General features: G+C 37.4%; 1 protein-coding gene and 1 long non-coding RNA gene across 4 annotated transcripts in view; one reads left to right on the top strand and one right to left on the bottom strand.

Annotated features, from left to right (window-relative positions):
- The window catches only part of Fam149a (family with sequence similarity 149 member A), a 54,085-nt gene that overhangs the window by 35,858 nt on the left and 5,345 nt on the right, over positions 1-12,882 (top strand). For 2 of the 3 annotated variants that reach the window (XM_076853736.1, XM_076853737.1), the window contains exons 5-13: positions 404-529; positions 1,522-1,692; positions 2,792-2,982; positions 3,822-3,976; positions 6,012-6,115; positions 6,587-6,796; positions 9,569-9,689; positions 10,987-11,115; positions 11,226-11,304. In XM_076853736.1, the coding sequence (XP_076709851.1) occupies positions 404-529; positions 1,522-1,692; positions 2,792-2,982; positions 3,822-3,976; positions 6,012-6,115; positions 6,587-6,796; positions 9,569-9,689; positions 10,987-11,115; positions 11,226-11,304 (1,286 nt within the window). Of the gene's footprint in view, positions 1-403; positions 530-1,521; positions 1,693-2,791; positions 2,983-3,821; positions 4,007-6,011; positions 6,116-6,586; positions 6,797-9,568; positions 9,690-10,986; positions 11,116-11,225; positions 11,305-12,882 lie in introns of all 3 variants that reach the window. The other variant, XM_076853735.1, reaches the window with a different exon arrangement.
- The window catches only part of LOC143397567 (uncharacterized), a 27,033-nt gene continuing 14,151 nt past the window's right edge, over positions 1-12,882 (bottom strand). The window contains exons 2-3 of the long non-coding RNA XR_013091176.1: positions 2,760-2,917; positions 1-125 (exon numbers count right to left, since the gene is read on the bottom strand). This is a non-coding gene — a long non-coding RNA (uncharacterized LOC143397567). The remainder of the gene's footprint in view (positions 126-2,759; positions 2,918-12,882) is intronic.

A 12,882-nucleotide genomic window follows, 5' to 3' on the forward strand; every position in this document is an offset into this window, starting at 1 on the left:
CATATATTTATATGTTTTTATTCATTAGGTAAATCTTAGTTAACACACAGAGGGGGTTTCACTGTACTCTTCCTTGCCCTAGGCACCAAGTCAGATATGCTTTATCTCCAAGCCGCTCATCAGTCCTGCAAAGTAAATAAACAGGCAAATGACATCGGTGGCCTAGAGAGCCAGTGCACTGCATCTCTGAATCTTAGTCCCTGGCCAGAACAAACTGTCTCGCCTTCCCAAAGCTCAGGCTTTTTCTCTGACACCATGATGCTTCTTATGTGCCAATACATACTACATCGTGTCATATCCATGCCTTCAAAAACATTATTGCATCCTTCCTTTACAATCACAAAGCATTTTTTCCTTGTCTACTCCAAGATATTACTAACTCTTTAGTGTCTTTCCATTGCAGAGTATTAGGAAGACAGCTTGTCCTGCCAACTGATGAAGGGTTCCAACACTTCCAGGGCAATGTGCCTAGTTCTGCTGGCCACAAACCTTTACCTGATGCCCCAGAATGCAGCAGCAACATCCAACAGTATGTTGATATGTGTTACTTCCAAAAAGTATCTGTTACTGTATTTTAGTTATCCTTTCTTTATGTTTATAGGCTTTGGTTCCACCAAATATTCAAATTTAGATTTCAATGCAGGACGAGTGCAGAGAATATTTTCACAAGATGCTTCTGATCCTAAATTAATTATGCTTGAATATATGCATACATGTAAAATATGTATGAAATACAAACACATGCACATAGAAGTCAACTTAAACTTTTATTCCAAAGGCACTGTGAAAGCCAGGCTAAATGCAAAATCAAAAATTGCTTCATTGTGATGGAAGAAATAGCCTCAAGAAAATAGCAGAAGTAAAGATTTATCCTATTTTTTGGCTTACAAAAAAGTTTTGTTTGGTTGGGTTTTTGTGGTGTTTGGGTTTGGGTTTTTTGTTGTTGTTATTGTTGTTTGTTTGTTTGTTTTGTTTTGTTTGTTTTTTGGGGTTTTTTTTTAATTGTTGTTTTTTGCTGGGGATTGAACTCAGGATCTCATGCATTCTAGGATATTGCTCAACAGAGAGTTAAACCCCCACCCTTTTCATTTTTATTTTGAGATAAGGTATCTGTAATTTGCGGCAGCTAGCATCAAGCTTGCTATCCCCCCAGCCTCAGCCTCCTCAATAACTAGGATTTCAGGTACGCACCACCACTCCTGGTTTACAGATTTCAATAAATATGTTTATTCCATTTACACCTATTTGGCATTGAGCTGTGGTGACATCCTTTCAGTACTAGCAAAGAGGATATAGACATATAAAATAATTTAGCCTTTTAAGAAACCCTTAAGTTTTTTTTTTTAAATGATGCTGGTGTTAAAATGCTTTTAAGGATCAGTTTTTGCAAATGTAATAGTTAATGATTTTTAAATTTGAGGTTCTGTACTTTATGGTGACTTTAAAGATCCGCCACGTTGATGCACGTGTTACGTTCTTGTTGTTCTACAGAATCCCATATAGGATGTTCTTTTCCCATAGGTTGTGCATCTCTGGTTCTCAAATAATCCCAGCCACACTCTCAGCCTCTGCCCTGCCAGGCCCTGTAGGCACAGGGACTACCCACCTCACAGCATGTTCATCCCTGGAAGAAGAGGTTTACGATATGGATGGAAAGGTGGAAGAATATTTTGCTTTTGACAAAAAAGAGGAGTAAGTAGAATTTTGTTTGACATCCACTTCATAGTATAATAGTTTGACATTTATTTTTATTACATGCTCATTTTGTGTTTTGTGTATTTTTTATTTTATCTAAAAGATTTCTATTCTTTAGAGAATACTGTACTCCCCAAAGAGTTCAGATTCCTAACAGGAAGTATATGTGCTAGAGCGGTGTTTCCCTGCCTTCTTGACAGGATGGCACAGAGAGGAAACAAGAGCTCTGTCCAGCATGCTAGTGAAAACAGACAAGGCCACCAGGCCCTCATGCCCAGGGACTGTAGGTTCCTTATGAAGGGCAAAGGGAAAGTTCTAGTCTCTGTACTAAATGCATATTTTGTTCTTAAAGCTACAAGTGTTGTAGGATAGCAATTTGCCTCAATTGAAAATTGTTACATTAAAAAAACAACTAGTTGCTAAAATAAGTCTTAACAAATTTAAAAAGGATGAAATAGCAAGGATTAGTAACAGGAGGAAAACTGTAAAATTCACCAATATGTAGAAATTAAACAATAGACTTTTGAATAGCTGATGGGTCAAAGAAGAAATCAAAGGGGAAAAAAGAAAATTATCTTGAGACAAATGAAAATAGATATATACCTTACCAAACCTTATGTGATAACAAAAACAGTTCTGAGGAAAGTGTATAGCAATAGATGCCGACATTTAAAAAAAAAAAAAAAAGAAGAGAGATCTCAAGTCGGCAAATGAACTTTATACCAGAAGGAACCAGAGAAAGAAGAACAGAGTAGAGGAAGGAAATAACAGAAATCAGAGTAGAAATAAATAAATCCGAGACCAGGAAAAAACAACAGAACAGATCCATGTAACTGAGAGTTGTTTTTTATTGTTTCTTTTGGTTTTTATCCTCTAGCTTTATTGAGGTATGATTGATAAAAATTGTGTATATTTTTTAAAAAGTGTGCTATTTAAAAAGAATTTTACATTTATTTATATATGTATAAATATGCATATGCATACATGTCAGATGACAGAATAACTTTAGAATAGATAAATTGGGAGAGAGAGAGAGTGAGTTACTTTAACTTAAACATGGATACCTCTAGTGATCACACTGGGTTTTCATTCTTAGTGGTGATGAACGTCTTGAACGGAAACCAGCTCACCATGGCAGGAAGTGGCATAAACATGGACTTCCTCCTATTTCCCCCCATGACTGTATCAAAGATGCTGTGGCAGCAGAAGTGTTTGATCATGTCTGGAAAAATGTGGTGGAAATATTAGAAGAACTGATAAGGAAAAACTGGGAAACTACACTTAAAGGTATTTATTTGCAGAATTTGGCCACCTGAAAAGAGAAAAAATGGGCTTTGTGCTCCCCGTCGCCCCCCCCCCCTTGGCCACACCTAGAACAGGACTGGGGTGGGAAGACAAGTGGCTTTCTGTCTTTACTCATAGGTGATCTTTAATCATTTCCAAAAGGACATTGTTGTTTTTTAAGTTACAAAAATAATACCTTTGCACTCTGAAAAAACAAAAACAAAAAACCCTCAGAACTGCACAGAAAGAAACTGGAAGTCACATTATCTTTTATTGTGGTTAAACAAAACAAAACAAAACTTCACCTAACTACTCTCTAATAAGGAGGATATTTGTTTTTAATTATTGATGACATTATTTATAGAGTAAAATATTAACATAGCTAATAATTAATTAATAATTAATTAATAATCACTTCGTTTATCTTCACTTAAACATATAAAATGTTCTCTAAAGCACCTAAAATGGAGCAGGAACAAATCATAGTAATATTGATGGTGGACCTTAATGACTAGTTTTAGGTATTTGATACAATAGGGCAATAAACATGATAATTCTAATGCTGTTCTTTTCCTAGCCAAAAGGATTAGTCAGGCTTTTATAAAACTCTGAGAATCTTTTTTTGCTACTGTATAATCTCTGTTTTGCTACTAACCATTGGAATGACCGTGTGGTAACCAGTTGGTTCATGGGGTCTCTTCTCTCTAGTGTATTGCTCTTTAATTGATGGCTATAACTTAGATTTTTGGTGAATCAAGAACAGATGTTTTCTTTGCTGAGTGAATTTATTTGTCTTAGGTGATCCCATGTTTCTCATAATATTGATTTTTCTATTGACACAGAAGGGAAAAAACAGAAAGAAAAGTTGAAAGTCGCTGAAAATAGACCTCCACAGGTACTCCTCTCCCGGCTGAGCACTGATGTGGCCAGCGTGCCCCCATCCAGGAGTTCTGAAGCTCGCAGCTTGCCCATGGCTTCTCATCTTAATCTACCCCAGGTAGATGTATTTGCATCCTGTTTCCCTTTTGTTTCTTCAGTTTTTACCTTACCTTTTTTCAAGAACACCATTCTATTGAATTCAATTATCAAAATATTTAATAGTGTTTGTCAACAAGATTAAAATGTAATGTGATTATTTCATGGTGTTTATTTAATAGCATCACACATGCTTTATGAGATACTAGTTTGAGATGTGAAATTATTTTCGAAATTTTGTGAGGGGGCGGAAAATACTTTCCCCTAAGTTTATAGACATTTTGAAAATTATAAATGGCCTCCTTTCCTTCCACCAAAGTAACAAAAGAATTAATGAGTATTCATTAATGAGAATTACTTGGGTTCCTTAAAGAGTTAGTGCTTATATTAAATGCACCATGTTAGTTGTTTTGAGGAGATATGCAGATGAATAAAACTGGGTCCCTGACCTAGTGAAACAAAAATTATAACATAAGGTCAGATGCATTACCTTCTGTGAGGAATGAGCAAAAATAGGCATGGTAGGAGAATCCAGGAGAGATTGATTCATCCTGATTAGAGGATGGGGTTGATGTTGGACACCAGAGGTGAAATCTGAACAGAAACATGAACAAATGAGTAGAACTTTTGTGGCTAAGAATTTTGGGTGGGCCACTTCAGGCCAGGCAAAGGCATGGATGCATGAAAGATAGATGGTTTAGGCCAGTGATTGGACTGAGGATTTAGAGGACAGAAGACTGGGAACATCAGGGCATGGTGGGGAAAAAAAAATGGGGCTTTGGAATCAGGAGGTCTGGGCTGAGTGTTATTTTGGACATGTTAACTTCCTGAGCTTTAATCTACTTATCTGTGTAACAAGGAGAATAATGCGTTGACTAAGATATGGCTGTGAGGATCAAATTCTAGAAAGATGTGAGAACTTTGAATGAAGATTTATAACCATATATAACCACCTGATACACTGTTCTTGAATTTCATCCTCATTCATAGATCTAGTAGCGGGTGAGGCTGGAAAGGATGGGCCTGTTCATGGGAGATCTTGGATATGCTAGGGAGTTTGGACTTCATGTTCCACACAGACCTTCTTATGTGGGAGACCAGAGAAAAGGAATCAGACAAGATTCCTGGTCTTGAGCTATGTGCCATTTACAGACCAGTTGGAAGGAGTCAAGCCATACCGAATGCACGCACACACACACACACACACACACACACACACACCACATGTGTGCACGCGCATGCACAGAGCCAGTATTATTGATAGTAGTGTGAGAGTTCGAGCTTTGCTTATTAGAATCCAACTTTGAAACCGGATGATACCATTCATTAGCATTATGATCTCAAATCAGTCATTTTCTCTCAAAACCTCAACTTTAATATGTTACCTATGCAGTAGGAAGCTGTGAGAATTAAAGGAGATATGACACTTATTATAGTGTGTAGCATGGAGTAGGCACTCCATAACTCTTAGCTTTTATTATAATCAGAAGCTAATTACCTCTAATGTATTATATTTTATAATAGATATGCTTTAGCTTGTAAGTGCTGTAAGGTTCAGAGGAAAAATATACCTTTCACAAATTAGGGTCAAAGACATATACTAAGTCCTAAATGATAGTAAGATTTGTTTAACTGAAAAAAATAGAAAAAGAGGCACACTTAACTTAGGAGCAAATAAGCAGAATGCCTGTGTGAAACTGGCAAAACTCATCCCTGACCAGGGCTTGTGGTTTGGGGAGCATTGAGTTAAACAGTATCTAAGCCTAGCAGCCTTATTTTGCTTTCTAGAGTAAGGGCTTTACAATAAGCTTCTTTGCTTTTTACAGTTCGAGAGAAACTTTTGGAGTTTCTGCCTGCTTCTTGTAGTTTTGGGTCTCTTTAAACTGCTCTGATAAGTTCAATACAGTATTCCCCACTTTGTTTAGTATGCAGTATAAAATATGGTCCCTTGATTAATTTTTTTTTTTCAAATTTAGCCAGTTTGTACCACTTGATTTCTGAAGATTTGGGATGATTGGAATATTGTTTTACTCTTTTTTTTTTTTAACTTTTCTCAGATTCATCGCTTCTCCAACAATTTCTACAGTGATTTGAATGGTGTGATGACAATTCAAGCAAAACCACTCCAGCAGAGACCTATGTATTTTGTGGATAGAACACAGTACGTATGAGGAAGAACCCAACCACTTCCCTATGCTGGAAATGCTGGAACACTGCAGGTTCATGGGACAGTGAAAATCCCATTTAATTCCATGCTCCAGATGTGCCTGAGCATACCCCAGAGGAAGTACAGCCAGAGTAAAAGCAGGTTCTTCTGACATCAACCACAACATAATTCCTGTTGCATTAGGAAGAGATGAGAAAAGCTCAATGCAGTTATGAATTCCTAAGCTTGTGGGCTTCGCTACCATTTGATTACATACAATGAAAAAGTGACATTTTTGTTCACCTATGAATTTATTAGTATAGAAATGGAAACAATAGTCTGTCCATTCATTTAACAAGTACCTTCAGGAGTATGTTCTGGGTACCAGGCACTATTGTGCGTGGCACAGAGGAAGGTACCAAGAGTTGTGTTCAGTCTTCTCGTAGCACTCACATCTGAGCAACTAACTGGATTTTCCTCCTCTAGGAATGAACAAGAGGACAAATCATCTAGTGTGGGCGCCAGTGCTCCGTCCTCTACACGACTCCGCCTGGCTAGAATCTCAGATACTCACAGATTACAGACTTCTGCCAGGAAAATACCAGCGCACCGGAGGCTGCCTTCTCTTACTTCAGATTCACAGAGAATAAAAACCCCCAATGTGTACAGTGATGAAATTCTTAGGGGAACAAAACTGTAAGTCTGGTTTCTTTATCATGGTAAACAAAAGGTCATAGGGCAGAGACATTGTCAATTAGGATTGATGGATTATTCTGAACAAAGTATCCTCTATCAGATTTTATTTAGATGCTTTTCTTTTCTTACAAGTTTATTTGAGTATTCAACACTAACTTTGTTCCAATAGTTGTATGTAACTGTGTACATACATTTATTTATTTTATTAATGGAATTTCATGTATTTCCATTATTATCTTAGTTATTCCTCACTGCAAACCTTTCCAGTGATATTCATATTATCTCAAATCTAAGATGAAGAAACAGGCTGAAAGAAGTTGAATAACTTGCCTAGGATCATCATCACAGCAGGAAGGCAGAGCTGGGGACAGCCACAGTGCTCTTGACTTTGGAGTCCACCCCCTGGGCCCTAGGCCATAGACTTTCTACTGTAAGGGACTGAGCTTTAGAGGAGTTGAACTGAAATCCCCTTCAGGAGCTGGTGGGTTGAGCAGCTTCCACCTATTAATCACTGGACTCTCAAAAGATGCATTTAGAGCATCATTTGCAACTTTTTGTTAGACCACCTTTCTTTTACAACTGATATACATCAGGCACTAGGACAGATATTCCTGGTGGTATTTGGATCTGTTCTGTTCATGCTTTCAAGTCATCTCTCCCACCTTCAGTCTCAGTGTGGCCGCCCCCCACACCTGATCCAGCCCATGCCCGTGTCAATAGCACGAACCGCTCTCTCCTCTCTTCCAGTCTTCCAGGGCTCCACTATCAAACTTTCATCAGAAACCATTCCTATTTCCTACTGAAACAAATCTAGATACCTCCAATTGTACGTTCCTTCCATGTTTTGGCCCCTCTTTCCATAGATGAGAATTTTTAAAGTTTTTTTTCTCCCACTATTAACAATGCTAGGGACTGCTTTTAGACTATTTTCCCTAATTATGCTCCAATCCTGGGAATTCAAATATCACAGATAGACTGTCTATCTGTATGTATAGCAATGCTTGCTTTATGCAGAAGAGTAAAATTTTTTGCCTTCTTTGAGGGGATCCCTCTCACCCTCTTTGACTATGCATAACTATTTCCTATTAGTTCTCTTCTCCTCTTTAATTCTGGGCAACCTTATCTTCCTTTGTCTCACAAACACACCAGCTATGCTTGTTTTGACATGTTTATGGTCTGTCCTCTGCATTTTTTTTTTGTGTGTGTGTGTCTGTGTGTGTGTGGGTGGTGGTCCTGAGATTCAATTTGTGCCACTTGGGCACTCTACCCCTGAGCTACCACCCCTGCCGTTGACTTTCAATTTTATGAAATAACATTTTTTTCTAATTATCAAAGTACCAAACACCCTGGAACATGTTGACAATATAAAAAATATGAATAGAAACCAAAGATCACTTGTATGTTTCTCACACAGAAATATAGTAATGACAACGGTTGGTAAAATTTCTATCAAGTTTGTCTAGGATTTTATTTTTCTTTCCTTCCCATTGTCTTTTTCCTAATACTATTTTACTGTTGTGTAATGTAGCGCTTTTTTGTATACTTTTTCACTTAACATTATATCATTTATATTTCAGTTCTCAAATATTTTTAAAAGCATGATTTTAATGACCTATTCATCATGTGGGTATATCATAATTTATTAAGTATTTCCCTATCTATGAAATTTCACTCTTTTCTATATTTTCATTTTGATGATGTGCAGTGGACATCATTTGATATCAGTCTCCAAAAGGATATCCTTAAATTGTTTCCTGGTGATATACAATCCTAGAAGGAAAATGAATAGGTCAAAGGTTATGGATATTTTTTAGGTTCTTGAAATATTTTGCCAAAGTACTTCCTGCAATGGTTGTACAAATTTATAGTCCCACTGGCAATATAGGTCTCCTTCCCCGCGGTCTCTAAAGTTGAGGTCCTGCATATACTTTTTAAAAACTTTATAGCTTTATAGGTTAAAAATTTTCCTACTGTAACTTTCATGACTTTGTTATTAATGAATAAATGATTTTGAATCTGTTTCTAGAATGTCTTATCTATTCCTGTGCAAAAACCAATTTAAATTTTGAATGTTATTATCTGATAGGGGCAGTCTCCTGTCATCACTCTTCTTTTATTAGAATTTAGTCAGTGGCTGATTGCCAGCCACTGCTAAATAGGGGCAATGTGATTTGACCCACTGATTTGGTACAAATTTCAAATAATCTTTATAACCAAAGTGCCAAATTTAAAACAGAACATACACATTGGGCATCATAGTGTTAAATCTATAAAGAATGTTGGAAAAACTAAAAATCTTCGTGATATTTAGTTTTCCTACCAGAGAATGTCTTTTTGCCTCTAACTTCATATCACCTTTTTATGACTTCACGTAAAATTCTGTAGTCTTCCTCATCTAAGCCCTGTGCATTGATAATTAATATATATATAATATGTATTATATATAATATATATAATTTCATTGATCTCTAATTACTTATGTTTTCAATAGCTGGTCATAGGAAGGAGCTAGATCTTCAGTTTCTTCTGTGTTCTGTACAGTTCCCAGTGTGGCTGAGCACTTGGGAAATCCAGATTGACAGCCACTGCTAAATAGGGGCAATGTGACTGGAGCTGCTGGTCCCTGTCTCCCATCTCCCTGAAGCATGGCTTGTTTTCCTTGAACATTGCTTTTGGAAGGCAGATCGTGATTGGCAGCTCAGATTGGAGTTGCCTGCTAGGGGCTGACTCCTCCGCACTTGGGTATTCAGTTGCATGTTGTTGTGTTTACAGGCAAACTGGCCTAGACCACATGTCTTCCCCACCGGTTCAAACCTCCTGGAGCAGGTTGCCCCCGATAGGCTCAGAGGCTGGGGAGCAGATCACAGCTGTTTCCGGATCCCGCTCCATTTCCGTAAGACAGATTTCATTATAAGTGCAACCGTTTTAGTTAATCTGTTGGAAAACAAGTAAACCAAAACAATGCTGGCACTTCCAAGAGAAGTCAGAACATAAGAGAATGCTCTACTTGGCTGCATCCAAAATGTCTTCATAATCCACTTCTAGAATATAAATGGCTCATGAGACTTTAGAGGGGGATGATATAAAAATTGGTCTTGAGCTAAAACAGAAAGTTCAGGTGTCAAGGAGATAGACAACGAAGAAAGAGCATGGAGGTTAGGTCCAGAGACAGGCGGAGCCATGTCTCCATCCTGCCGTGCAGACCCACTGATTTGGTACAAGTTTGCTTTCATCTCCCTGAACCTTAGTTTTTTTCATCTATAAAAGGGTAATAACAATTCCTGCCTCGAGAAATTGTTAGAAGGATTAGATGAACGCATACGTTTTAAATGTATGATATGATGACTGACATAAACTAGGAGCTCAGTAAATTATTATCCCTGTCATTTTTTAAAAACCTTTATTATTTGTTTATTTATTGTATGTGGTGCTGAGGATTGAACCCAGTGCCTCACACGTGCGAGGCAAGCGCTCTGCCACTGAGCCACAGCCTCAGCCCTACCCTCATCATTTTTATCAGCTCTCATTTTTGCAGCTGATTTTTGCCATATTTACTGCAGTACAGAGGCAGTGTCTTTCTCACTGAAGCTTAGTTCACCCATGCTCTTGGTAGTAGGGGTAACGAGGTTTCTCACAGATTTACAAGGATCCACACGCCTCACTCTGAAACAAGTAATTTGTGTCTTTTGTATGAAACATGAAAGGACGACCTGTTAGAGGAGCATAGGACAGAAAGAGAGAAACAAAACAAAACAAAACACTAAGTTAGGGTTTTCTCTCACATTCTTTTCTGCCACCTTAATCACAGCAATAGAACCTGTTCCCAGAAGGCTAGAGTGGCAAAGCTGGAATGGGTAACCTTAGGATGAAATAATAAAACAAGGCAAATGCTTCCCAAGCCCAGAACTACATTTCTAATATAAATAAATGTTAAGAATTTTGTGTGATTAAGGTTTTTAATACCTATTTACCTATTATGGCATTACCTTTTGGGGGGACTTAATAATATAATAATGTAATTAAAACGTATAGATATTTAGAAGTCCTTGTATTTGGCAAATTTAAATAAGTATTTTAAAGTAAGTAACTCAGCGAATAAATAAGTGAATGATTGAAGCTTCCAGAGATGTTGTTTTGTCTTTCTAAGGAATGTATTTCTTTTAAACAAGAGTGTACTATTCTTCATTCAGTACAGGGGAAGGTATCCCCAAAACCACGTGTCAAGTGCAATGTCTAATGGCATAGAAAGATCCCCTCTCCGAGAAAAAACCATTACCCTGGAGCAACTTTCAAGGCCCAACACAACCCATACATTCCGGGTAGGTTTGCTGTTAACCATAACTTTGATTAAAACAAAACAAAATACAACAAAAAAGGTATTTTGTTTTTTAAATAAAGCTCATCCCTCATTTTATTTTCCTCTTAACAGTTGGATACACCTCGAAAAGGTTCACTGACAACGATGGAATTTGCTGGTCACACGTGGACAGGTCAAAGTATTTTGATAGGTCAGTATTTTCTTGTTTCTTTTTTTTTTTTAAACCTAAAACTATTTTTTACTTATATATGACAGCAGAATGCATTACAATTCTTATTACACATGTAGAGCACAATTTTTCATATCACTGGTTGTATACAAAGTATATTCACATCAATTCATGTCTTCATACATGTACTTTGGATAATAATGTCCATCACATTCCACCATTATTTCTAACTCCATGTCCCCTCCCTTCCCCTCCAACTCCTCTGCCCTATCTAGAGTTTGTCTATTCCTCACATGTTCCCTCTCCCTATCCCACTATGAATCAGCCTCCTTATATCAAAGAAACCATTCGGCATTTGGTTTTTTGGTATTGGCTAATTTCATTTAGCATTATCTTCTCTCCATCCATTTACCTGCAAACGCCATGATTTTGTTCTCTTTTATTGCTGAGTAATATTCCATTGTGTATATATGCCACGTTTTTTTTTTTTTTTATCCATTCATCTATTGAAGGGCATCTGGGTTGGTTCCACAGTTTAGCTATTGTGAATTGTGCTGCTATAAACATTGATGTGGCTGTGTCCCTGTAGTATGCTGTTCTGAAGACCTTTGGGTATAGACCGAGGAGAGGGATAGCTAGGTCAAATGGTGGTTCCATTCCCAATTTTTCAAGAAATCTCCATACTGCTTTCCATATTGACTACACCAACTTGCAGTCCTACCAGCAGTGTATGAGTGTACCCTTTTCCCCACATTCTCACCAATACTTATTGTTGTTTGTCTTCATAATAAATAGCTGACATTCTGACTGGAGTGTGATGAAATCTGAGAGTGGTTTTGATTTGGATTTCTCTAATTGCTAGTGCTAATGGACATTTTTTCATACATTTGTTGATTAATTGTATATCATCTTCTGAGAAGTGTCTGTTCATGTCCTTGGCCTATTTATTGATTAGGTTATTTGTTTTTTTGGTGGCTAGCTTTTTGCGTTCTTTATATACTAGAGATTAGTGCTCTATCTGATGTGTAAGGGGTAAAGATTTGCTCCCAAGATGTAGGTTCTCTGTTCACCTCATAGATTGTTTCTTTTGCTGAGAAGAAACTTTTTAGTTTGAGTATATCCCATTTATTGATACTTGATTTTAATTCTTGTGCCATAGGAATCTTATAAGTTGGGGCCTAATCCCACATGCTGGAGATTAGGGCCTACTTTTTCTTCTGTTAGATGCAGGGTCTCTGGTTTTATTCCTAAGTCCTTGATCCATTTTCAGTTGAGTTTTGTGCATAGTGAGAGATAGGGGTTTAATTTCATTTTGTTGCATATGGATTCCCTGTTTTCCCAGCACCATTTGTTGAAGAGGCTGTCTTTTCTCCAGTGCATGTTTTTGGCACCTTTGTCTAATACAAGATAATTGTAATTTTGTGGGTTAGTCTCTGTGTCCTCTATTCTGTACCATTGGTCTACCAATCTGTTTTGGTGCCAATACCATGCTGTTTTTGTTACTATTGCTCTGTAGTATAGTTTAAGGTCTGGTATAGGGATGCTGCCTTCTTCACTCTTCCTTCTAAGGATTACTTTATCTGTTCTGGGTCTCTTATT

The sequence above is a fragment of the Callospermophilus lateralis genome, chromosome 4 (genome assembly GCF_048772815.1).
Source record: "Callospermophilus lateralis isolate mCalLat2 chromosome 4, mCalLat2.hap1, whole genome shotgun sequence".
Classification (NCBI taxonomy): Eukaryota; Metazoa; Chordata; class Mammalia; order Rodentia; family Sciuridae; genus Callospermophilus; species Callospermophilus lateralis.